Source organism: Macaca fascicularis, chromosome 3 (genome assembly GCF_037993035.2).
Source record: "Macaca fascicularis isolate 582-1 chromosome 3, T2T-MFA8v1.1".
NCBI classification, from domain to species: Eukaryota; Metazoa; Chordata; class Mammalia; order Primates; family Cercopithecidae; genus Macaca; species Macaca fascicularis.
The window spans coordinates 79,884,194-79,911,647 of NC_088377.1; the positions used below are offsets into that span (position 1 = coordinate 79,884,194).

Consider the following 27,454-nt stretch of genomic DNA (forward strand, 5'->3'; position numbering starts at 1 on the left):
GTGCCCATGACACAGCCTCAAGAAATCCTGACGACATGTGCCCAAGGTGGTTGGGCACAGCTTGGTTTTATACATTTGAGGGGCACATGAGATGTAAGATGTACGTTGGTTTGGTCTGGAAAGGTGGGACAATTCGAAGCATGAAGGGGGCTTTCGTGTCATAGGTAGATAAGAGACGATCGGTTGAATTCTTTTGAGTTTCTGATTAGCCTTTCCAAAGGAGGCAATCAGATGTGCAGCTGTCTCAGTGGGCAGAGGGGTGACTTTGAGTTCTGTCTGTCCTTCATCCAAGAGGAAATTCCTTGTGAGGGAGGCAGGTAGCTTTTTATCTTAGTAGCTATCTCTTTTAGGAATAGAATGGGAGGCAGGTTTGGCCTAAGCAGTTCCCAGCTTGACTTTCTCCTTTGGCTTAGTGATTTGGGGATCCGAAGATTTATTTTCCTTTCACACTTTCATGGTCGCATCTCCTTCTAACCACATATAAGATAAGAAAGTGGGTCTCCACTTTTAAGGACACATGTGATTGGATTGGGTCCATCCAGACAATCTGAGATAATTTCTCAAGTCAAGGTTCTTAATCACATCAGAAAAGTCACCTTTTCCTTGGAAAGTAAACAGTCACAGATTCTGGGGACCAAGACCTGGAATCTCTGGGAATGAGGATGCATTAATCTGCCTACCACATCCAGTGTGCTTCAGAGTCATGGAGGGAACTTGCTTATAATGCCTATTTCTAGACTCTGGGCCAAAAAATATGAACGCTAATTCATCTGGATGACACTGAGATCCCTGAACAGGCCACATGCCGAGACTGATGACTGCCTTCTCCGTGACCCACAGGCCCTGTGGCCAGGCTCAGAGCCATCCCTCCATGTGCTCCTTCTTCGCATTCTTTGGTTATCTCACTTTCCATCAGACATAAGTGATATTAAATGGGAAGCTGATGAAAATGAAACGTCAGGCACAGTGGCTTACGTTGTAATGCCAGCACTTTGGGAGGCCAAGGCAGGCAGATCATTTGAGGTCAGGAGTCTGAGACCAGCCTGGCCAACATGGTGAAACCTTGTCTCTACTAAAAATATAAAAATTATCCGGGCATGGTGGCGGGCACCTGTAATCCCAGCTACTTGGGAGGAGAATTGCTTGAACCTGGGAGGCAGAGGTTGCAGTGACCCAAGACTTCACCATTGTACTCCAGCCTGGGTGACAAGAGGGAAACTCCATCTCAAAAAAAAAAAAAAAAAAAAAAAGAAAAGAAAAGAAAAAAAGAAAAAAAAAAAGAAAAAAAAAAAAGAAAAAACGTCAGCTATGTTGTAAGCAAAGTTTCAATACGTTGCTGTGAACTATACCATTCTACGTAGCAGCAACAATGACTCAGCAATGATTCGGCAAATGCAATTTGCTTCAGGCCCAGCACAATTTTCTTCTTGTCAGTGGGTATGCAGCTGAAGAGCCTCCTTGGCCAAGATCACAGCAAAGATAGGCTGTCACAGGTGCCCTTCCAGCGAGGGGAGGGAGCTACTGCACGCGGCCCTCAGCCGATGCTCTGTCAGCTGCACTTTGCCTTGGTGAGGGCCAGATGGCTTTCTAGCCTCTGGAACATGAGTCCTGATTCTCCAGGGGACAGAGGGCAGCAGCAGTCAGGGACCCAGTGGGACAGCCACGCGAGAGGGCGTGGTTTTGATTCCAGGCAAGGGCATGCATAGTCTAACCCTTTACAGGAGGCCTGGATGTTGGTGGCCGACTTACTTTTTCTTTTAGTTTTATACATGGGCCAAGATCTACTTTTCCATTTCTTTTCCATTTGTTCCCCTCATTTTTTTCTTTGTTTTGTTTTGTTTTGTTTTTAGACAAAGTCTCATTCTTGTCACCCAGGCTGGTGTGCAGTGGCATCATCTCGGCTCACTGCAACTTCTGTCTCCTGGTTCAAGCGATTCTCCTGCCTCAGCCTCCCAAGAAGCTGGGATTACACCACCATGCCTGGATAATTTTTGTATTTGTAGTAGAGATGGGGTTTTGCCATTTTGCCAGGCTGGTCTCAAACTCCTGACCTCAGGTGATCCACCCACCTCGGCCTCCCAAAGTGCTAGGATTACAGGCGTGAGCTGTAGGAGATCAGTCAGAGTGGTGGGAGAAACTATAAGGAAAAGGAGCAGGCCTTCTGAAAGGTCAGAAGTTTCGGCAAAGCTCCAGGGGAGAATAGCTGAAGCAGCTGTTCTATAGCCCTGAGGCAGAGGGCAAGGAGTAGGTACAAGGGCGTGTAGAGGAATTTATCTTGGTCAAGCTTGTTTGTTAGAAGTTGTCCAGGAACTGACCTTGGAACATCCTTACACATGACACTCTCTGAAAAGGGAACAATAAATGTTAATTATCTACAGGTTGTTTTTGCTCCAGGTTTTCAGAATTGTGCTTGCACTCAATAAAAGCAAGCTTCTCCAGCTTCTCAGGGGTGCTCTCTGGCCACTAGAGCCAGGCAGTCACCTAGCTGCTCTTACACTGCATACCTGTGTCTGAGCACTCATTTCATCTATTGGCCAGGGTCTGCAGGACAGACCCAGCAGTAAGCCACTGCACCCAGTCTGTTCCCCTCATTTTGACCCTCCCTAGCATTTGGTGAGCCCTGCTGATCCTTGCAAGACTCAGCTTTACACAGTGCAGATATTTTTCTTCTACTGTATGTTAGTTATTGTGGGCTACGTCACTCTTTTTCAGGGGCTTCAATTTTCCACAGATTGGGTACCTCTTCCATGATTTCTCTCTTTCTTTTGATATTCCCCTTTTTTGTCATCTTCTATATTTTTGGGAAGCTTTTCATGGTTTTCTCCACATGATTATGTGATTATGGACCTGGTGCAGTGGCTCACACCTGTAATCCCAGCACTTTGGGAAGCCGAGGCAGGTGGATCATTTGAGGTCAGCAGTTTAAGACCAGCCTGGCCAACATGGTGAAACCACATCTCTACTAAAACTACAAAAATTAGCCGAGCGTGGTGGCATGTGCCTGTAATCCTAGCTACTTGGGAGGCTGAGGCAGGAGAATCATTTGAACCCGGGAGGCTGAGATTGAGGTAGCTGAGATCACGCCACTGCACTCCAGTCTGGGTGACAGAGTGAGACCCTGTCTCAAAAGAAAAAAACAAAAAAAAGATTGTCTCCTTTCCACCTAGACACTGGACATTCATGGTAAAAACAAAAAGACACGGAAGCTTTCTTGTCATATTCCTTGTGTTATTTCAGTATCTACATGTGGATATATGTACACACAAACAAAATTGAAACGATACAACATGTATGGATTTTCCGCATGGTGCTTTCCTTATCAGTTTATTGTGGGCATTTCCCACTATTTAAATATTCTTTGAAAGAAGTATTACTCTATGATTTTCTATGATGCATCACAATCTATATAAATAATACCTAAAATATTTGTGTTGCATCACATTTTTCATTCTTATAAAAAGTTTTGGAGGACACCCTTTAGGATGAAAGTGCAACAATCTTGCAAGATGATCGGCTTCCTGCTGGGGCTCTCCTGGCTGTGTTCGTTGTTTAACATTCACACTCCCCACTAAATCAAAATGGAACAAAACAAAAATTGAAGCATTTCTAGGTCATCGTATTTTATAACAAAAACAGTTTCATATTCAACTTTTTTTCGGCAGCCCAAAGTGATTTCTCTAATTATATACCCCTCAAAAAAATCTTATCAATCCCCCATAATATAAGGTGTGTCTGTTATAATAACAGCTACTTTTCATTGAATAGCAATTATGAGCTTGCCCATGTTTCAGCCTATGTCTTTTTTTTTTTTTTTTTTTTTTGAGACGGAGTCTCGCTGTGTCTCCCAGGCTGGAGTGCAGTGGCGTGATCTCGGCTCACTGCAAACTCCGCCTCCCGGGTTCACGCCATTCTCCCGCCTCAGCCTCCCAGTAGCTGAGACTACAGGCGCCCGCAACCACGCCCGGCTAGTTTTTTGTATTTTTAGTAGAGACGGGGTTTCACCATGTTAGCCAGGATAGTCTCGATCTCCTGACCTCGTGATCCACCCGCCTCGGCCTCCCAAAGTGCTGGAATTACAGGCTTGAGCCACCGCGCCCGGCCTCAGCCTATGTCTTGTGCTTTGTGTTATTGTCTTCATCCTCAAAATATTTTTGAAGATTGATTGCATTATGGACAATCTTTTTCATGGATGATGATATTGAGGCCCAGAAAGTTAGTAGAACATGCATAGCAGCAAAAGCGAATTAAAACAAAGGCTAGTAGGAAAGACGACCAGAGTTATGACTGTTCATCCCTGACCGTAGGCTTGGGTTGGTGTCCAGAGATGTGCATGCTACTATGGGCTGCATTTTCATTTCATTAAAGACAATCTCGTTTTTGAGAGACCATACAAGTTCTTAGCATTTGGGTAGGAATATTCCTGGTATTTCTCAGCCCCTGCTTTAACATAATCTTCCTGTGAGCCCAATCCACTCAGTTTTTTTCTGGATGAAAGCAAGAAATAGAATCTGTGTTTGCCACCGGAAGCTCACCATTCCCAGCAGACAAGGCTGATTGTCTGTAATTGGTGAGGCCCCAAAGAGCACAGGAGCCTGGTGACAGCCTGTGAGCCAGCCTGCGTTATCGATCCCCTCAGAGCTGTAATCACAGCTGTGGGCGTCAGCGCAGTGATGGGTGTCTGAGTCAAATGATAAACTGTCGTTCTGAGGCTGGACAAATGTAGGCTGCGAAAATGGTCTCTTAATTGGGTTTGAAAGCTCTTGTGGAAGAAAAGCCAATTTTTTGCTTTGAAAAAAACAGAAGACGAAAGGACATTTCTGCTCACGGCATCAGCAGCCGGAAGCGTCACACCTCACCAGCATCCCCTCCTGCCTCTCGAGCAGGCTTGCCATGGCAACCTTTGTCTGCTGCTATCGCACAGAGCCATCATTCCTGCTCTGTACCACACGTCACCCTCCCTGTGCTGCTCTCTGCGAAGATCTGCTGCCAGCAAAATGCAGAGAGCTCCACCCGACATCATGCTTGAGGCCACCAGGCCACCCTGGTGGCATCAGGGTGGTGTGGTTCTAGATATGCTACTGACAATTTGCTCCTTCAGGCTTTTAAAAAATCGTTTTGTTGACTTAAGAAGGTGAATTTTCTCTTAGGACATGAACTAAGCTCCCCCATTCCCCCCCTCAAAAAAGCCATAATGAGTTGTCATGGTGATTCAGGTGATTCATGGTGACTCATTTCATTAGAATGTTCAGAGAATGAACACCTGTGTTCCAAGGCTTCAAGCAGAGGGTAGAATTTAGCCGGGGAAGCGGCAGTCACGCCTGCTTGTCAAGCATGAGAACAGGGAACCGTGCCTTCCACTAGGCTTTTCATGTTACATTTCCAATGAGAATGGGTGGGACATGACAAACAAAATGTGTGTGGGGGCAGATAGGGGAACGGGAGGAAATCAGAGAGAGGAATGATGGGGTGCATGGGAGAAGTGTAAGTAAGGTACAGTGCCTGCTCTCAGGGAGCCTGGGTTTCCTGGGATGGCTGATTTAGCTTTGCCAGCCAATATTGTTTTCCCCACTTCTCTCTCCTCTGGCCAAGTTTGGTAAACCTGGCCTAAAACAATGTCTAAAATCACTGCTCATGAAAATATAGCCTGAAGGAAATAAAGTACCCATTTTAGATGCTGAATTAAGAGAAGCATATATCTGTATATTTGAACCCATCCATTAGTGCTACAGAAACATGAATAAATGTATTTATCTTTCAGTATTACTGTCTCTCCAAAGGATGTGGGTTGACTCAAAAGAATAAGTAAAAGTAGTGTCATGGCAAAATCAAAATGAGAAATCAGGGTCAATGAAGACAGCATCAAATGTTAAGAAGAGAGGTTAGCATTTCTACTTAACTATTTTTTTATATATTTCTCTGTAAAAACCTATCATGTTATAAACTTTTTCAGAGTCAATAAGAATCTACCTTCTTTTATTTGCCCTTTCTTATGTCCTTTCATACTGGTCGGTAGATGGGTTTCTTCTAGGACTTACTTAAGAGGGAAGGTGCTCGCCGTCCCTACCTTTCTAGGACCATGGCACCCTAGAAAGGGCAGGCGTGGGCTCACTCCTAACCGTGCCCTACCTAGCTGCTGATTTGGGGCAAGTTATTGAACCTCTCTGCGCATCTGTTTCCCCACCTAAAGATGTTAAAACACAAACATGGGATTATTTTACAACTTAAATTGGATAACATAGCAGGCACTGAATCCATTAGTTTGCCAAGGCTGCCTTAACAAAATACCACAGACTGGGTAGATTGAAGAATAATTTCTTTTCTCACAGTCCTGAAGGCTGCAAGTCCAAAATCAAAGTGTCCACAGGGTTGGTTCTCCTCGGGCCTCTCTCCTGGGCTTGCAGATGGCCACCTTCTCCCTGTGTCCTCACATGGTCTTCCCTCTGTGCACACACATCTCTGGGGGCCAAATTTCCCCTTCTTTTTATTTATTTATATTTTTTAGACTGGGTCTCACTCTGTCACCCAGGCTGGAGTATAGTGTTGCAATTGTGGCTCACTGTAACCTCCTCCTTCCAGGCTCGTCATCCTCCCACCTCAGCCTCTCGAGTAGCTGGGACTACCGGGCACGCCACCATACGTGGCTAATTTTTGTATTTTTATAGAGATGGGGTTTCGGTATGTTGCCCAGACTGGTCTCGAACTCCTGGGCTCAAGTGATCTACCCTCCTCTGCCTCCAAAGTGCTGGGATTATAGGCAGGTTTCCTCTTGTTATCAGGGACATGTCAGATTGGATTAGAGCCCAGTCATGTGACCTTATTTTCTTTTAATTACCTCTCTAAAGAGCCTATCTCCAAATATGGTCACATCTGAGGTCCTGGGGGTTAGGGCTTCAACACATGAATTTGAGGGGACACAATTCAGCCCGGGTCTTTAGGGATCAAAAGAAACCCTTCAAGGCATCTCTTAGTCTCAAGGAAAATGCACCTCCATTTTATAAACAAATGCAAATCGCTCTGTCCAAGTGAATATGAATGCAGAGTGGGGCTTGCATGCTGGTGCCCTGGGCCGTTCTCCTCCGATGGAGACAGGAGCAGTCCTCCTGGGCCGGGGTGGGATCAGTCCATGAGGAGAAGCTCTCACAATACCTGGCGCAGGAAAGTGGTCAAAATGTTATCTGCTGCTGTTACACAAAATAGACCCACCAATGGCAAACTCATACTAAGAGATGAAGTGGTGGTCTTAGGTGTCAAAAATATTAGTTTTCTCCTAAGCAAAGGAGAGTGAATTTTGCCATTTCAGATTCATATTTTAAGAAAGCCATGAACACAAAACAATATGTCTTCCAATAATGTAGGTACCAATGCCTTCGCTATGTTTTGGATTTCATTTGGACCTTCCCTTGAATTTAGGGAAGTGCCAGTGAAGCCACCCTGGTGGCCCTGCTGGCCGCTCGGACCAAAGCGATCCATCGGCTGCAAGCAGCGTCCCCAGAGCTCACACAGGCCGCTATCATGGAGAAGCTGGTGGCTTACTCATCGGATCAGGTGAGTGTATTGAGCGGGTATCAGCCAAGACTTCAAGACCTGAATGTTTGGTTTTATGTCAAATTCAAACCAAACCAAACCAAACCAAACAGCATCCTTCCAAATCTAAGAGCAGTTCCTCAGGTATCACTAGATAGAGACCTGAACTAAAGGGAAGCGGTGAATTCTTGGGTGGGAACTGGATAGATCAAGCTGAAAAGGAAATAAATGTGTGGAGACATCACTGTGACTGGCTCTGTCACCTTTTCTACCAGTGCAGACTTATGTTGTGATTATCTGGCCTGCCTTCCCAGCATCATTGTAGAGAAACTGGACATGGGGATCAAAGTCCTGGGCCCTAACTGCAGCTTTGTTATTCTGTGATCTCAGGCCCCTGGGTAGGGTCAAGCAGGAGACAGTAGTGGTGGGGGCAGAAGGGCAAAAGGTGGCCAGCTTTCCTGAGAATTGCGTTTCCTGAGAATCTCTGAGAGAGGATGGATCTGCCACAGTGGTGATGCCTTTTGGCTGGTTTCTTTCCTCCAGTATTTACCGAGCCTGGCCACCAAGCTCCCCAAGGCTCCACAGTCAGGGGCAGCGGACAGATTTAAGCCTAGGATTTCTAAGTTCACCTCTGGGATCTACTTTCCAGGGTCTCGCCGCTTGCTCTTGAATTCAAACAAATGAAAAACTTCATGAATATTGACCAGCACTCTACATTTGTTAGTGCCCGATTCTTCAAACTTAAAAGCAAGATTCCACAGGAACAGAAACAACTCCAGGAAAAAAAGCGGTCTCATGAAGGTGCAGGGGAGAGGGAGGAGTCAAGAGCAGTTCTGCCCCTTGTGCCGTGAGAGGAACCTTGTGTTTGCAATGTTGGCTGCTCTCTGCAGATCCGGGGTCTGGTAATAACTGCATGCACACACCCGTACAAATCCAACTCTGCTGTCTTCCTTCCAGGCACACTCTTCAGTGGAAAGAGCTGGGTTAATTGGTGGAGTGAAATTAAAAGCCATCCCCTCAGATGGCAACTTCGCCATGCGTGCGTCTGCCCTGCAGGAAGCCCTGGAGAGAGACAGAGCGGCTGGCCTGATTCCATTCTTTGTAAGTTCAGCAGCACTTGTGGCTCCTGGCCAATAAAGTGAAACCCTGTTTCTACTAAAAATACCAAAAAAAATTAGCCGGGCGTGGTGGCGGGCGCCTGTAATCCCAGCTACTCGGGAGGCTGAGGCAGGAGAATGGCGTGGACCGGGGAGGCGGAGGTTACAGTGAGCCGAGATTGCACCACTGCACTCCAGCCTGGGCGACAGAGCGAGACTCTGTCTCAAAAAAAAAAAAAAAAAAAGAAAAAAGAAAAAAAAAAAAGAAAAAAAGAATTAATCTTTGAGAAATGCTTTTTACCTCCAATTTTTTTTTTTTTTTGGTCAATTCAAGTTACTTCCCGAGTTACTTCCTATGAATAGCTAATGTGTGACTGGGGAAATCATGGCGGGTGTGATTTTATGTAACATTTTATCCTAATCTGGGAGGTCATGGAAGACTCGGGAGCATAAGCAAATCAGTATAATGTGGAAGGACTGACATGGCTCAAAGTTAGCACGCAGAGCAAGGTGACAGCAAAGTGACATTTTGAAGGATGCAAAAAGAGTCTGCCAGGGGATCAAGGTGTACCTGCCCAAATGTCTGTCTCTGCCCTCCTGCTCTGCTTTATCTTTCTCCATTGCGAGCATCTCCACAGGCCATACAGATTTGTTTCTGTATGTGTTTACTGCTTCCTTCTTCCCAACAGAATGTGTGGGGAGGGAAGGTCTATTTGAATCCCTGCTCTATCCCTAGCTCCTGAAACAGTGCCTGGCACTGAACAGAAGATCAAGAAATAGTTGTCAAATAAATAAAGATTTGGAAGAAAGATCATTCAGGTAGAAAGAAAGATCTCCCTTAAAATTCCCACAAACAATTTCAGTACAATTTGAATAGATTCTATTTAAATGAGGTGACCTATCGTGTAAATATTAAGACTCATTAGAATACTCTGTCTAGGGAAAAATAAATCTATCAAAACACACTCTTTTAGGTTTCAGGGATGAAAACAATGCAGGAAACATCACTTAAAATGTTGAGAAGATTGTATTTTACAAAAATTTCAAAACTCATAAAATAAAAAGACAAATGCTGGCAAGAACTACTTATAGCATATGTTGTGAAGTAAATCTTAAAAAGAAGACTTACGTATCAATAAGCAAAAAGGCAACATTCCAGTGGAAAAACATGTGAAATATGTGAAGTATCAGCTTCATATATAACCACAAAAAACTAAGAAGAACACAAAACCAATTCTGATCCTCCAATAACCAAAGAAATGCAAATTAGTTGCTGAGAGAGGTATGTTAAAATCTCACACTGAGTGTAGATATGTCTATTTCCACTTTTATATTTGTTAAATTGTGTACATATTTTGAAGCATATTAATTTGGTACATACACATTTAGAATTGTGGTATCTCCCTGGTAAATCATCATTTATCAATAGGAAATGCTTTTTATATCTCTAGTAGCGCATTTTGTCCTGCAGGGTACTTTGTCTGACATTGCTATAATTACATATGTTTTCTATTGGCTAATGTTTGCATGATATAGACATTTTTCATTCTACTTTCAACCTCCCTGTTCATTTATATTTAAGATGTATCCTGTGAAAGCAGCATTGATGGTTGCTATTTTAAAAATTTGTTTTTAAAATGTAGTGTTAGGATGGATATTTATTTTGTTCATTTACACTCAAGGTAGTTATTGATACATTTAAATGTTATCTACTGTCTTACTATTTGTTTTTTATTTGGCCCAACTATTATATGATTGCTTTTCTCTATGTTCTTGCTGCTTCTTGGATTAATTATTTCATATTATTCCATTTTCTTATCTCTGCATTTTCTTATTTCCATTTGACATCTTTTCCTTTAGTCTGTAGAAATTTTTATTGTGAATTTGATACAATGAATTATTTCAGTCTTGTTATTCTGAAAGTGTCTTTATTGTGCCTTCACTCTGGGAAGATATTTTTTCTGGGTATAGAATTCTAGAGTGTTTGGTAGCTAGTTTTATTTTTGGTACTTTGTATAAGTCCATTGAATTCTTTCTTCCTTGATTTCTGTTGAGATGTCAGTTGTACTTTTAATGTTGTGATGATGAAGAACATGTAAAAATACGTCCTCCTGTGTTGCCACTGGGAGTGCTGCTTGTTTTTTGTCTTTGTTTTACTGTGATACAAGGATAATTTTCTTTGTACTTCCTCTTCTTGAATTTCACAGAATTTCCTGAATCTGTAATTTGGTGTCTCTCTTCAGTTTTGGAAAATTCTAACCTATTATCTTCCCAAAGTTTTCCTCTCTTCATTTCCTCTCTCCTCCCATTCTGGGACTCTGATTATGTATATGTTAAATCTTTCTGCTGACTGCCATACATCTCTTATGCCCTTTTACATGTCTCACATTCTTTTTTTTTTTTTTTTTTTAATCTCCAGACTTCAGTCAACTTATTTACAACTTACCAATTCTCTCTTTAACTATGCCTAACTGATAAACATGTCATGTTCGTAATTCTAAACATCAAAAAATTTTAACTTATTTTATTTTATTTTATTGCGACAGAGTCTCATTCTGTCACCCAGGTTGGAGTACAGCGATGCAATCTTGGCTCACTGCAACATCTGCCTCCCAGGTTCAAGTGATTCTCCTACCTCAGCCTCCTGAGTAGCTGGGATTACAGTCGTGTACCACCATGCCTGGCTAATTTTTGTATTTCTAGTGGAGACAGGGTCTCATCATGTTGGCCAAGGTGTTCTCGAACTCCTGGTTGCAGGCGATCTGCCTGCCTCAGCCTCCCAAAGTGCTGGGATTACAGGTGTGAGCCACCGTGCCCGGCCAACTTTTTATTTTGAAATAATTGTAGATTCATAGAAAATTACGAAGTTAGCACACAGCAACTCTGCGCACTAACCCTTCACCCAATTTCCCCTAATTGTTCCAACGTATATAACTATAGTACCATAACAAAGACAGGAGACTGACACTGGTTCATTGTGTGTGTATAGGTCTATGTCATTTATCACAAGTGTGGATTCATGCAGCCACCATGCCAATGAGAATACTGAAATCCTCTAGCACCACAAGGGTCTGCCTCTGCTATTCCCTGATAGTCACTCTAAACCTCCTGATCTCCCACCATCATCAACCGTTGGCAATCACTGATACGTTTTCTATCTTCACACTCTTGTCATTTTGAGAATGTTATATAAATGGAATTATACAGTATGTGACATTTCAAGATCAGCTTTTCTCACTCAGCATAATGGCCTTGAGATCTATCCAAGTTGTTGCGTGTATCAATAGTTTGTTCCTTTTTGTTGCTGCACCGCAGAGATTTGGTACCATATTATCTGTACTACAGTTTGTTAACCCATTCACCTGTTGAGGGGCGTTGTAGTTGTTTCCATATTTTGGCTATTACAAATAATGCATCCAGGAACATTGATTTATAGGTGTTTGGGTGGACATGTGTTTTCATTTCTCTGGGATAAATGCCTAAGAGTGCAATTCAGGGTCCTATGGTAGTTATTACATTTAATTTTTTAAAAAAGAAACTGACAAGGTATTTTCCAGAGTGACTGTATTATTTTACATTTCCAGTATCAATGCTTGAGAAAATCAGGCTCTTTACATCCTCACCAGGATTTGGTATTGTCATGGTCCTAATTTGCAGTTCCCCAATAATTAATGAACATCTTTTCATGTGCTTATTCACTATCTGTATGTCCTCCTCAGTGACATGTGTCTTTATGTCTTTTGCCCATTTTCTAATTGGATGATGGATTGATTTTTTTAACTAATAAGCTTAATTTTGTTAGAGTTGTTTTAGGCTTACAGAAAAACAAGCAGGAAGGACATATACCTTCTTATATCCCAACCTTCATTTTCCCCCATTATTAGCATCCTGCAGTAATGTGATACATTTGTTAAAATTGATTCACCAATACCTAACATCCATAATTTACCTTAGGGGTCACTATGTCTATTGAATTTTCTATGTGTTTTAACTAGTGTGTCTACCATTTCAGTGTTATAGAGAATAGCTTCACTGCCATAAAAATCCCCTGTGCTCCACCTATTTATCCCTCTCTCCCTCCACTTGAACCACTGGCAACCACTAATCTTTTTGGCTGTCTCCATCATTTTTTCTTTTTTAGAATGTCATACAGATGGAATCATACAATATGTAGCCTTTTCAGACTGACTGATTTCACTAACATGTATTTAAGTTTCCTCTATGTCTTTTTGTACTAGTTTATTTCTTTTTATTGTTGAATGCTGTTTTCTGATATGAATGTGCCACAATTCATTTATGCATTTACCTATTGAAGGATATCTTGGTTGCTTCCAAGTTTTGACAATTATTAATGAAGTGCTATAAGCATTTGTGTGCTGGTTTTTGTGTGTACATACGTTTTCAACTCATTTGGTTAAATACCAAGGAGCACAATTGCTGGATCATATGGTAAGAGTGTGTTTAGTTTTATAAGAAAAGGCTGAACTGTGTTTCAAAGATGCTGTACCATTTTGCATTCCCACAAACAATGAATATTAGTGTTGGTTTTTCCATATCTTTGTCAGCTGTTAATTTTGTCAGTGTTTTTGATTTTATCCATTCTAATAGCTGTATAGTGGTATCTTATTGTTATTTTACTTGAAAATTCTCTAATTCTCTAATAACATATGATGTTGAGCATCTTTTCATGTACTTATTTGCTACATGAACATCTTCTTTGGTAAGATGTCTGTTCAGGTCTTTTGCTCACTTTTTAATTGGATTGTTTCATTATTGTGTTTTAAGAATTCTTTGTGTATTTTGGGTACCAATCCTTTATGAAGATATATGTTTTGCAAATGTTTTCTACCAGTCTTTAGCTTGTCACTTCGTCCTTTAAACAGTGTCTTTTGCAGAGCAGAAGTTTTAATTACAATGAAATCCAGATTATCAATTACTTATTTCATGGATCATGTTTTTAGTGTGGTCTCCAAAACTTCATCATCAATCCTAAGGTCATCTAGGTTTTCTCCTATGTTATCGTCTTAGAAATTTATAGTTTTGCACTTTAAAACATTAAAATAGATCTAGGTCTATGATCTATTTTCAGTTAATTTTTGTGAAAGGTATAAGGTCTATGTCTAGATTCATTTTTTGCATTTAGATGTTGATGTGGTTTGACTCTGCGTTCCAACCCAAACCCATGTGGAATTGTAATCCTCAATGTTAGGGGAGGGACCTGGTGGAAGGTGACTGGATCATGGGGATGGATTTCCCCCTTGCTGTTCTCATGATAGTGAGTGAATTCTCATGAGATCTCGCTGTTTAAAACGTGTGTAGCACCTCTCCCTTTGCTCTCTCTTGCTGACCATGTGAAGATGTGCTTGCTTCCCCTTCACCTTCTGCCATGATTGTAAGTTTCCTGAGGCCTCCCCAGCCATGCTTCCTGTACAGCCAGTGGAACTATGAACCAATAGTTCCTTTCTTTGTAAAGGAACAGTAAACTTCCTTTCCTCATAAATTACCCAGTCTCAGGAAGTTCTTTATAACAATGTGAGAATGGACTAATACAGATGTCCAGTTGTTCCAGCACCATTTATTGAATACTACACTTCCTCCATTGAATTGCTTTTGTTCCTTTGTCAAAGATCAATTGACTTCATTTGTGTGGATCTATTTCTGTTCAATCATGTATTTGTCTCTTCCTTTGCCAATACCATATTGTGTTGATTTATAGCTTTCTACTAAGTATTGAATTTGGGAAGTGTCATGTCAGATCTCCAACACTGTTGTTTAATGTTGTGTTGACTATTCTGGGTCCTTTGCATCTTCATATAAGCATTAGAATCCATTTAGCAAAATGCACAAATTAACTTTCTGGGATAACAAATTATATGGGATTTCATTTAATTTACAGATTTTATTGAAATAACTGACATCTTGATGATATTAAGACTTCTTATCCATGTATGCGAAATATGTCTGCATTTATTTAGATATTTTAAAACATTTTCTTCATTAGAATTTTGTAGTTTTCCTCATATAAAGCGCATTCTTTTTTTGACCTTTTTTTGGTGCTAGTGGGAATGGTTTATATTTTATTTTCAAATTTCATTTTTTTAAATTGCTGGATAATAAGAAAGCAATTACCTTTTGTCTAATATTATATTTTATCCTACAGCTTGCCATAATTGCTTACTTAGTTCTGGGAGAGTTTTGTTTTGGTTTATTCTTTGGGATTTCTACATACATAACCATGTCATCTGCAAAGATGGTTTTCTTTCTTTCCTTCCAATCTGTATATCTCTTATTTCCTTTTCTTGTCTTATTGCATTAGCTGAAACTCTCAGAACAATGTTGATAGGAGTGGTAAGAATGGACATACTTGCCTCATTCCTGATCTTAGTAGAAAAACATCTAGTTTTTCATCATCAAGTATGATGTTAACAGTAGGTTTTTCTTTCAAGTATGATGTTAACGGTAGATGTCATTCATCAAGTTGAGGATGTTCTGCTCTAATCCTAGTTTGCTAGGAGTTTTTATCTTGAACAAGTGTTGAATTTTGTCAAATACTTTTCTGTATCTATTTACATAATCATGAGATTCTTGTCCTTTAGTTGGTTGAAATTATAGATTATATTAATTTATTTTCATATGTTGAATCAGCCTTCCATCCTGGAATAGATCTGAGTTGGTTGTGATATACAATTTTTTTTACATTGTTGGATTCCATTTTCTAATATTTTGTTGAGAATTTTTGCATCTATATTTCTGAGAGATATTGGTCTATAGTTTTATTTTTTGCAATGCCTTTGTAATACTGGTCTCATAGACTGAGTTAGAAAGTATTCCTTTTGCTTCTATTTTCGGTAAGTAATCATTACTTCCTTAAATGTTTGGGAGAACTCAGCAATGAATTCAATTGGGCATGGTTTGTTTGTTTTAGAAGGTTTTTAATTATTGGTCTAATTTTAAAATAGATGTGGCACTATTGAGATTATCTATTTCTCTTTGTGTGAGTTTTGGTAAATCATATCCTTCAAAAAATTGGTTCATTTTATTTAGGTTTTTGAATTTGTGGCCATGGAATCAATTATGTTTCTTTATTATCTTTTTAATGTTCATAGGATCAGTAATGATGGCTCCACTTTCCTTTCTGATATTAGCAATGTGTGTCTTTTCTCTTTTTTCTTAATTAACCTATGTGAATGTTTTAAAATTTATTTATCATTTCAAAGAATCACCTTTTTTCTTTATTTCCTATTTCCAATTTCATTGATTTCTGTTCTAATTCTTATTATTTCTTTTCTTCTGCTTACATTGCATTTATTTATTTATTTATTTATTTATTTATTTTCAGAGACAGAGTCTTTCTCTTTTGCCTAGGCTGGAATGCAGTGGCACAACCTCCACCTCCCAGGTTCAAGCAATTCTCCTGCCTCAGCCTCTTGAGTAGCTGGGACTACACGCATGCATCACCATACCCAGCCAATTTTTGTATTTTTAGTAGAGATGGGGTTTCACCATGTTGGTCAGGCTGGCCTTGAACTTCTGACCTCAGATGATCCACCTGCCTCAGTCTCCCAAAGTGCTGGCATTACAGGCATGAGCCACTGCACCCGGCCATATTACATTTAAATTGCCTTTTTTCCTAGGTTCTTAAGGTGGAAGCTTAGATTATAGATTTTAGATTTCCCTTCTTTTCTAATGGATGTATTCAGTTCTGTAAATTTCCCTTTGGCCGGGCGCGGTGGCTCAAGCCTGTAATCCCAGCACTTTGGGAGGCCGAGGCGGGTGGATCACGAGGTCAGGAGATCGAGACTATCCTGGCTAACATGGTGAAACCCCGTCTCTACTAAAAATACAAAAAACTAGCCGGGCGTGGTGGCGGGCGCCTGTAGTCTCAGCTACTTGGGAGGCTGAGGCGGGAGAATGGCGTGAACCCGGGAGGCGGAGCTTGCAGTGAGCCGAGATCACGCCACTGCACTCCAGCCTGGGAGACACAGCGAGACTCCGTCTCAAAAACAAAAAAAAAAAAAAAAAAAAAAAAAAAAAAAATTTCCCTTTAAGTACTGTCTCACTGCATCCCACACATTTTGATGAGCTTTTTTGTCATTTTAATTGAAGTTGAAGTACTTTTAAATTTTTCTACAGACTTCTCCTTTGATCTTAAAATGTGTTGTTTGATCTCCACGAGTTTTGGGGTTTTCCAGCTATCTTTTTATTATTGATTTCTAATTTAATTCCAATACAGTCTGAGAGCATACTTTGTATAATGTCTATTATTTTAAATTTGTTGAGATGTATTTTATGGCTTGGAATGTGGTATATCTTGGTGAATGTTGATTGTGAGCATGAAAAGAGTATATATTCTGCTGTCATCGGATGAAATATTTTACAAATATTGATTTGATCCAGTTGATTGATGGTACTTTTCCATTCAATTATATCCTTACCTATTTTCTGACTGCTGGACCTGGCCATTTCTGATAAAGCAATGCCAAAGTCTCCAACTATAAGGGTGGGTTTATCTGTTTCTCCTTAGAGTTCTATCACTAATAATATAGTAACTGTGGAAAGTAGATTCTCGCCCATCTTCAGGATTTACTGGTTTTTGTTTGTTTGTTTGTTTGTTTTGGTTTTGATTGTTGTAGACTACCTCTGGCTGAAAATTGGCCTTAAGTGTAAACTTTTTATCCCCCATAAGTTATTAGGGTACAGGTGGTATTTGGTTACATGAGTAAATTTTGTGGTCAGGCTGGCCTTGAACTCCTGACCTCAGGTGATCCACCTGCCTCAGTCTCCCAAAGTGCTGGGACTGCAGGCATGAGCCACTGCACCCAGCCATATTGCATTTAAATTGCCTTTTTTTCTAGGTTCTTAAGGTGGAAGCTTAGATTATAGATTTTAGATTTCCCTTCTCTCTCAAACAAACAAACAAAAACCAATAAATCCTGAAGATGGGCAAGAATCACCACTTTAGTGGTGATTTGTGAGATTTTGGTGCACCCATCACGTGAGCAGTATACACTGCACCATATTTGTAGTCTTTTATTCCTCACCTTTGCTCCCACTCTTCCCCCTAAGTCCCCAAAGTCCATTGTATCATTCCTACTCCTTTGCATCTTCATAGCTTAGCTCCCACATATCAGTCAGAACATACAATGTTTGGTTTTCCATTCCTGAGCTACTCCACTTAGAATGTCTCCAATCTTATCCAGGTAATTGCAAATGCTGTTAATTCTTTCCTTTTTATGGCTGAGTAGTATTCCATTGTATGTATATATACCACAGTTTCTTTATTTACTTGTTGATTGATGGGCATTTGGTTGGTTCCACGATTTTGCAATTGTGAAATGTGCTGCTATAAATATGCATGTGCAAGTATCTCTTTCCAATAATGACTTATTTTCCTCTGGGTAGATACCAAGTAGTGGGATTCCTAGATCAAATGGTAGTTCTACTTTTAGTTCTTTTAGGAATCTCTGCACAGATTTCCATAGTGGCTATACTAGTTTACATTCCCACCAGCAGTGTAGAAGTGTTCCTGGATCACCACATCCATGCCAACACCTACAGTTTTTGATTTTTTTATTATGGCTATTCTTGTAGGAGTAAGGTGGTATTGCATTGTGGTTTTGATTGGCATTTCCCTGATCATTAGTGATGTTCAGCATTTTTTTTGTTTGTTGGCCATTTGTATATCTTCTTTTGAGAATTGTCTATTCATGTCCTTAGCCCACTTTTTGATGGGATTGTTTGTTTTCATGTTACTGATTTGTCTGAGCTCCTTGTGGGTTCTACATATTAGTCCTTTGTCAAATGTATAGATTGTGAAGATTTCCTCCCACTCTGTGGGTTGTCTGTTTACCCTACTGACTGTTCCTTTTGCCATGCAAATGCTGTTTAGTTTAATTAGATCCCAGCCATTTATCTTTGTTTTTATTGCATTTGCTTTTGGGTTCTTGGTCATGAAATCCTTGCCTAAGCCAATGTCTAGAAGGGTTTTTCCAATGTTATCTTCTAGAATTTTTATAGTTTCAGATCTTAGGTTTAAGTCCTTAATCCATACTGAGTTGATTTTTGTGTAAGGTGAGAGATTATGATCCAGTTTCATATTCCTACATGTAGCTAGCCAATTATCCTAGCAGCATTTGTTGAAAAGGGTGTCCTTTCCCCTACTTTATGTTTTTGTTTGCTTTGTTGAAGATCAGTTGGCTGTAAGTATTTGGATTTATTTCTGGGTTCTCTATTCTGTTCCATTGCTCTATGTGCCTATTTTTATACCAGTAACATGCTCTTTTGGTGACTATGGCCTTATAGTATAGTTTGAAATAAGGTAGTGTGATGCCTCCAGGTTTGTTCTTTTTGCTTAGTCTTGCTTTGGCTATTCTGGCTCTTTTTTGGTTCCATATGAATTTTAGAATTTTTTTTTCTAATTCTGTTAGGACTGATGGTGGTATTTTGATGGGGATTACACTGCATTTGTAGATTGCTTTTGGCAGTATGATCATTTTCACAATATTGATTCTACCCATTAATGAGCATGGAATGTGTTTCCATTTGTTTCTGTCATCTATGATTTCTTTCAGCAATGTTTGGTAGTTCTCCTGGTAGCGGTCTTTCAACTCTTTGGTTAGGTATATTCCTAAGGGTTTTTTTTTTTTTTTTTTTTTTTTTTTTTTCAGCTATTATAAAAGGGTTTTGATTTGATTCTCTGGTCACTGTTGGTGTATAGAAGAGCTACCGATTTGTATACATTAATCTTGCATCCAGAAACTTTGATGAATTCTTTTATCAGTTCTAGGAGCTATCTGGAGGAGTCTTTAGGATTTTCAAGACAAATGATCATATTGGCAGCAAACAGTGACAGTCTGACTTCCTCTTTACTGATTTGGATGCCCTTTATTTCTTTCTCTTGTCTGATTGCTCTGGCTAGGATTTCCAGTACTACGTTGAAGAGAAGTGGTATCCTTGTCTTGTTCCAGTTCTCAGAGGTAATGCTTTCAACTTTTCGCCATTCAGTATTATATTGACTGTGGGTTTGTCATAGATGGCTTTTATTATATTAAGCTATGTCCCTTGTATGCCAATTTTGCTGGAAGTTTTAATCATAAAGGAATGCTGGATTTTGTCAGATGCTTTTTCTGCATCTGCATCTATTGAGATGATCATGTGATTTTTGTTTTTAATTCTCTTTCTGTGGTGTATCACATTTATTTACTTGCATATGTTAAACCATCCCTGCATCCCTGGTGTGAAACCCACTTGATCATGGTGGATTATCTTTTTGATATGTTGTTGGATTTGGTTAGCTATTATTTTATTAAGGAGTTTAGCATTTATGTTCATCAAGGATATCTGTCTGTAGTTTTTGTTTTTGGTTTATGTTCTTTCCTGGTTTTGGTGTTAGGGTAATGCTGGCTCCATAGAATGAATTAGGGAGGGTTCTTTCTTTATCTTCTGAAATAGTGCCAAAAGGATTTGTACCAATTCTTCTTTGAATGTCTGGTAGAATTCTGCTGAGAATCCATCTTGTCTTGGACTTTTTTGTTGGTAATTTTAAAATTACCATTTCAATCTCACTGCTTGTTATTGGTCTGTTCAGGGTATCTAATTCTTCCTGATTTAAGCTAGGAGGGTTGTATTTTTCCAGGAATTTCTCCATGTCGTCAGGGTTTTAGAGTTTATGTGCATAAATGTGCTCATAGTAGCCTTGAATGATCTTTTGTATTTCAGTTGTATCCATTGTAATATCTCCTGTTTCATGTCTTTTTTTTTTTTTTTTTTTTTTTTTTTGAGACGGAGTCTCCCTCTGTTCCCCTGGCAGGAGTGCAGTGGCACGATCTCGGCTCACTGCAAGCTCCGCCTCCCGGAATCACGCTATTCTCCTGCCTCAGCCTCCTGAGTAGCTGGGACTACAGGCGCCCGCCACCGCTCCTGGCTAATTTTTTGTATTTTTAGTAGAGACGGGGTTTCACCGTGGTCTAGATCTCCTGACCTTGTGATCTGCCCGCCTCGGCCTCCCAAAGTGCTGGGATTACAGGCCTGTTTCATTTCTTAATGAGGTTATTTTGATTCTCTCTCTTCCTTTCTTGGTTAATATTGCTAATGATCTATCAATTTTATTTAACTTTTCAAAAATTCAGCTTTTTGTTTCATTTATCTTTTGTAATTTTTTTTTGTTTCAATTTCATTTAGTTCTGCTCTGATCTTGGTTATTTCCTTTCTTCTGCTGAGTTTTGGTTTGATTTTTTTTTTCTTGTTTCTCTAGTTCCTTGAGGTGTGTCCTTAGAATGTCAGTTTGTGCTCTTTCAGTCTTTTTGATGTAGGCATTTAGGGCTATGAATTTTCCTCTTAGCATCCCCTTTGCTATATCCCAGAGGTTTTGGTAGGTTGTGTCGTTACTGTTGTTCTGTTTGAAGAATTTTTTAATTTCCATCTTGATTTCGTTTTTGACTCAGTGCTCATTCAGGAGCAGTTTATTTAATTTCCATGTATTTGCATGGGTTTGAAAGTTCCTCTTGGAGATTATTTCCAGTTTTATTCCACTGTGGTCTGAGAGAGTGCCTGATATAATTTCAGTTTTCTTAAATTTACTGATGTTTGTTTTATGGTCTATCATATGGTCTATCTTGGAGAAAGTTCCACACGCTGTTGAACAGAATGTATATTCTGCAGTTGTTGGATGAAATATTCTGTATATACCTGTTAAGTTCATTTGTTCCAGGATATAGTTTAAATCCATTGTTTCTTTGTTGACTTTCTGTCTTGATGACCTGTCTAGTGCTGTCAGTGGAATATTGAAGTTTCCCACTATTATTGTGTTGCTGTCTATCTCATTTCTTAGGTCTAGTAGTAATTGTTTGATAAATTTGGGAACTCCAGTGTTAGGTGCATATATATTTAGGATTGTAATATTTTCCTGTTGGACAATGCCTTTTACCATTATATAATGTCCCTCTTTGTCTCTTTTAACTGCTGTTGCTTTAAAGTTTGTTTTGTCTGATATAAGAATAGCTACCCCTGCTCACTTTTAGCGTCCATTTGCATGAAATGCCTTTTTCCACCCCTTAAGTTTATGCGAGTCCTTATGTGTTAGGTGAATCTCCTGAAGGCAGCAGATAGTTGGTTGGTGAGTTATTATTCATTCTGTGGATCTGTATCTTGTAGGTGGAGCATTTAGGCCATTTACATTCAATTTTGGTATTGAAATATGAAGTACCCTTGCATTCATCATGCTCTTTGTTGCCTGTGTCCTTTTTTTGTTTGTTTGATTTTGTTTTTGCTTTTTAACTTGTATTTTTGCTTTATAGGTCCTGTGTGATTTATGTTTTAAAGAGGTTCTATTTTGATGTGTTTCCAGGATTTGTTTTAAGATTTAGAGCTTCTTTTAGCAGTTCTTGTAGTGGTGGCTTGTTAATGGTGAATTATCTCAGCATTTGTTTGTCTGAAAAGGACTGTATCTTTCCTTCATATATGATGCTTAGTTTAATTGCATACAAAATTCTTGGCTGAAAATTGTTTTGTTTGAGGAAGCTAAAGATAGGGTCCCAATCCCTTCTGGTTTGTAGGGTTTCTGCTGAGAAATCTGCTGTTAATCTGATAGGTTTTCTTTGTAGGTAACCTGGTGCTTCTGTCTCACAGCTCTAAAGATTCTTTCTTTCATCGTAACTTTGGATAATCTGATGTGCCTAGGTGAAGATCGTTTTGCCATGAATTTCCTAGGTGTTGTTTGTGCTTCTTGTGTTTGGATGTCTAGGTCCCTAGCAAGGCCAGGGAAGTTTTCTTCAATGATTCCCCCAAATATGTTTTCCAGGCTTTCAGAATTCTCTTCTTCAGGAACACCGATTATTCTTAGGTTTAACATAATCCCAGACTTCTTGGAGGTTTTGTTCATGTTTTCTTATTCTTTTTTCTTTATCTTTGTTGGATTGGGTTAATTCAAAGATCTTGTCTTCGAGCTCTGAATTTCTTTCTTCTATTTGTTCAATTCTATTGCTGAGACTTTCCAGAGCATTCTACATTTCTAAAAGTGTGTCCAAAGTTTCAAGCTCTGAATTTCTTTCTTTTACTTGTTCAATTCTATTGCTGAGACTTTCCACAGCATTCCACATTTCTAAAAGTGTGTCCAAAGTTTCCTGAAGTTTTGATTGTTTTTTCTTTTGCATCTTTTTCTTTAAATATTTCTCCCCTTACTTCTTGTATCGTTGTTTGGATTTTCTTGCATTGGGCTTTGCCTTTCTCTGGTGCTTCCCTGATTAGCTTAATAACTAACCTCCTGAATTATTTTGCAGGTAAATCAAGGATTTTTTCTTCGTTTGGATCCATTGCTGGTGAACTAGTGTGATTTTTGGGCGGTGTCGAAGAGCCTTGTGTTGTCATATTACCAGGGTTGGTTTCCTGGTTCCTTCTCATTCGGGTAGGCTCTGTCAGAGGGAATATCTAGGGCTGAAGATTGTTGTTCAGATTCTTTTGTCCCACAGGGTGTTCCCTTGATGCAATACTCTCCCCCTTTTCCTATGGATGTGGCTTACTGTGAGCTGAACTGCAGTGATTGTTGTCTCTCTTCTGGGTCTAGCCACCCAGGCAGTCTACCCAGCTCTGGGCTGGTACTAGAGGTTGTCTGCACAGAGTCCTTTGGTGTGAACTATTTATGGGTCTCTCAGCCATGGATACCAGTACCTGTTCTGGTGGAGGTGAGCTGGGGAGGGAGTACAATGGGCTCTGTAAGGGTTCTTAGCTTTGGTGGTTTAATGCTCTGATTTTGTGCTGGTTGGCCTTTTGCCAGGAGGTAGTGCTTTCCAGAGAGCATCAGCTATAGTAGTATGGAGAGGGACCAGTGGTGGGCAGGGCCCTAGAACTCCCAAGATTATATGCCCTTTGTCTTTCACTACCAGGGTGGGTAGGGACTGATCACCAGGTGGGGGCGGGGTTAGGTGTGTCTGGGCTCAGCCTTTCCTTGGGTGGGTCTTGCTGTGGCTGCTATGGGGAAGGGGGTGAGATTCCCAGATCACTGGAGTTATGTAGCTAGGAGGATTATGGCTGCCTCTGCTGAGTCATGCAGGTTGTCAGAGAAGTGGGGGAAAACCAGCAGTCACAGACCTCACCCAGCTCCCACACAAACCGAAGGGCCTGCCTCCCTCCCACCATGTCCCCACCAATAGCACCAAGTCTGTTTCTGGGCGGTGGCCGAGAGGGGCTTGAAAACTTGCCCTAGGCTACCTACTTCCCAGCTATGAAAGAAAAGGACTTGGTTTTTCCCTTCCCTCTGGAGTCTGCACACCGGATTTGCACCAACCCCCGAGTTCTGGCCAGGAGGCTTCTTATCCGTTCAAACTGTTACAATGTTCACCTGGAGATTTCCTTCACCCTGTGAAGTTTTACCCCCTGCTCCTCTGACTGCTCTCCCAGTGGATCCCTGTGGTGCCAGCAGGAATGACCTGCTTGGGAACCCAGTGAGTTCCCAGGGCTTTCTGCTGCTTCCTCTACCCCTGTATTTCGCTTGTCTCTCTAAATTGACTCAGATCCAGGTAAAGTCAGAAACTTCTCCTGCAGACTTTCACTTTCTGCAGTGCGGGTGTGTGTTCCCACTTCTGCAGGTGGGGCGCTCACAGTATTTAGGGTGTCTCTTGAGACCTGCAGGAGCAGTTCACTTCCCTCACAGGGTCTGTGGGTCCTCTCAGGATTGCTGGCTTGTTCTTGCAGTCGACCTGGAGCTAAAATTCACAAATGTGGGCCTCCACACGCTGCTCTGTCCAGTGCTGCAATCTAGTCCTGCCTCCCATATGCCATGATGATTGGCCTTAGGTGTAAATGTAAGGCCCTTTCAGTTATTTTCTGAGCCTGTGTCTTTTCTGGTTATATGTGATGACTTTCTAATTTCCCCTACATAGGTGTTAGTCTTTGAATATCCAAGTCTTCACACTGTCTGTATCCTTAAAAAGGGAAAAGAGGAAAATAAGGAGGAGAGAAGGCACTGACCCTTTTTATCCCCCAGAAGTCACTTCAGTTGGATAAGGTGGGTCTTGCAGCAATGAGCAGGGTGTACAACAATGGCCACCACCTCTTTGCACCTGTGACTGGGATCAGCAATCAACAATCAAAGTGCAGATTCCCAACATTTGGAGGACAGTTTCCTTTTTCTCACCTTGGCTCTTGCAAGCTCTGTGCAAGCTGCTTCAGGGACACATGTTCAGTTATGTGCCATGGGCCTGGAGGTGGTGGATGGGTAGGTACTACCATGCTAGAGCTAAAATTGACCGAAATTAACTGCATTTTACTGTCCAACACTTATATTGAAGTTGCAAGCCTTCAACAGACCCCGGAGTTTCAAAATAATAAAATAATTGCATCAAACAGATTCTGCCAATAGGTAAAATTTTGTTTAGCTGGGAGACAGATTTCCTGGTGCTTCCTACTCCTTAATCCCCTCTTTACCCTGTATCTGTAATGCTCTTTTTTATCCCTGACAATTTTCTTTAATAATTTTCTTGATCCACTTTGTCTAAATTAATATAGCTATTCCAGCTTTATTTTCATTAGAGTTAGCATGGTATATTGTTCTACATCGCTATACCTTTACTCTGTATCTTGACATTTAAAGTGCATTTTTTATACACAAAATATAGTTGGGTCTTGTTTTCTTATCCATCCTGACAGTCTGTGTGCTTTATTTTATTTTTAATTATTTTAATTTTAATTTTGTATTTCAGTAGGTTTTCATGGAATAGGTGGTATTTGGTTATGTGGATAAGTTCTGTAGTGGTGATTTATGAGATTTTGGTGCACCCATTACCCTTTTTAATTAGTGCAATTAGATCATTTACATTTAAAATAATTATTGATGTAGTTGGATAAATATCTACAATATTTATTACCTTTTTCTATTTGCTGCTCTTATTCTTTGTTTCATTTTTGGTCTTCTATTCTTTGCCTTCTCTTGTTTTAACTGAGCATTTTATAGAATTCCATCTTTTCTTCTCTCTTAGTATATGAATCAATTTTTTCCTTTTTTTTCTTTTTGAGATGGAGTCTTGCTCTGTTACCCAGGCTGGAGTGCAGTGGCATGATCTCAGCTCACTGCAACCTCTGCCTCCCAGGTTTAAGCAATTCTCCTGTCTCAGCCTCCCAAGTAGCTGGGACCACAGGCATGTGCCACCATGCCTGGTTAATTTTTGTATTTTTAGTAGAGACGGGGTTTCACTGTGTTAGCCAAGATGGTCTCAGTCTCCTGACCTTGTGATCTGCCTGCCTCGGCCTCCCAAAGTGTTGAGATTACAGGCATGAGCCACCACGCCAGGCCCAATTTTTCTTCTTTTTTAAGCTTTTCTCAGTGGCTGCCTTTGAGTTGGTAGTACACATTTACTACATTCATCTAGTAAAGGGGACATCGTCCATGTCCTCTTTCAAACAATTCTACACCACTTCATGGCTAGTAAAAATACCTTATAACAGAATATTCCCTTTCCTCCCTCCTGTCATTCTGTCAGTAACGTTGCTTATACACATTTCACTTATCCATAAGCTACAATCACTGATTACATTTCACTCTTATTTTGAAAAAAACTGTTGTCTTTTAGAGATCAATTAAGAAGAAGAAAAATAAAAGATTTTATTTGATCTTCATGAGTTCCTTCTATAATGTTCTTCCTTTATCTAAATCCAGGTTTCTGACCTCTATCATTTTCCTTCCTTCTGAATAATTTTTCTTAACATTTGTTGCAAGTCAGATCTACTGCTGACAAGCTTCCTTAATTTTTGTTTGTCTGAAAAGCTTTTGTTTCTCCTTATTTTTTAAAGGGTATAGGATTTTAAGTTGGTAGTCCTTTACTTTCAACCCTTCAAATATTTTGCTCCATTCTCTCCTTGCTTGCATAATTTTTAAAAAGAACCTGATGCAATTCTTACCGTTGCTTCTTTGTAGATAAGGTTCTACTTTCTCTCTGGTTCTTAAAATCTGTGCTGGCTTCTCAGCCTCTACACAGGGCTCTCTGCCTCACATGGAAGGCTCTCAGCACTTGGAAGCTTAAGGATCAGTACTGGCCCTTGGGAAAGCAGTGAGCAGAATATCGGACTCACCGTGGAGTTTCCCTTTTCTCTTGGATCTTGGCTCTTTAACTGTTGGGTGTCTCTAAAGCTCTTCCATGCCTTCACATGGATGTGTTTTGAATTTTTCAGGTGTTTGTCTAGAACTATTAGTTTGCTACGAGCTAGTCATCATACTTGAAATGCAAATTACAACACTGGGTGTATCACTAAAAAGAAGTTCCCTTTTTCTTTAACTATCGTATCATTTTTTTTGTTTTTATTTTAAGTAGTAATCACCTTGCAAAATTTTCTAATCAGCCGGGCATGGTGGCTCATGCCTGTAATCCCAGGAGTTTGGGAGGCCCAAGCAAGCAGGTCACAGGTCAGGAGTTCGAGACCAGCCTGACTAATGTGGTAAAATCCTGTCTGTACTAAATATACAAAAATTACCCAAGTGTGATATCAGGCACCTGTAATCCTAGCTACTCAGGAGGCTGAGGCAGGAGGATCGCTTGAACCTGGGAGGCAGAAGTTGTGGTGAGCCAAGATTGCACCATTGCACTCCAGCCTGGGTGACAGAGTGAGACTCTGTCTCAAAAAAATAAAATAATAATTATAGGAGCGTATAAAAAGTCAAATAAAAGTTAAAGGAAAGGCATGTTTAACATTTTAATTTTCCTTTAGCCTTTTTTCCTCTGCACACATTTATATATATTTATTTATATATTCATTGTATGTACTGATTTGTAATTTTCTTTTTTTTTTGTTTTTTGAGACAGAGTCTCACTCTGTTGCCCAGGCTGGAGTGCAGTGGCATAATCTTG

At 40.2% G+C, this 27,454-nt stretch overlaps 1 protein-coding gene across 4 annotated transcripts in view; it reads left to right on the top strand.

Annotated features, from left to right (window-relative positions):
* The window catches only part of DDC (dopa decarboxylase), a 106,920-nt gene that overhangs the window by 29,769 nt on the left and 49,697 nt on the right, over window positions 1-27,454 (top strand). For all 4 annotated transcript variants that reach the window (XM_045389133.3, XM_005549583.5, XM_065541961.2 and 1 more), the window contains exons 5-6: window positions 7,411-7,545; window positions 8,482-8,625. In XM_045389133.3, the coding sequence (XP_045245068.2) occupies window positions 7,411-7,545; window positions 8,482-8,625 (279 nt within the window). The remainder of the gene's footprint in view (window positions 1-7,410; window positions 7,546-8,481; window positions 8,626-27,454) is intronic.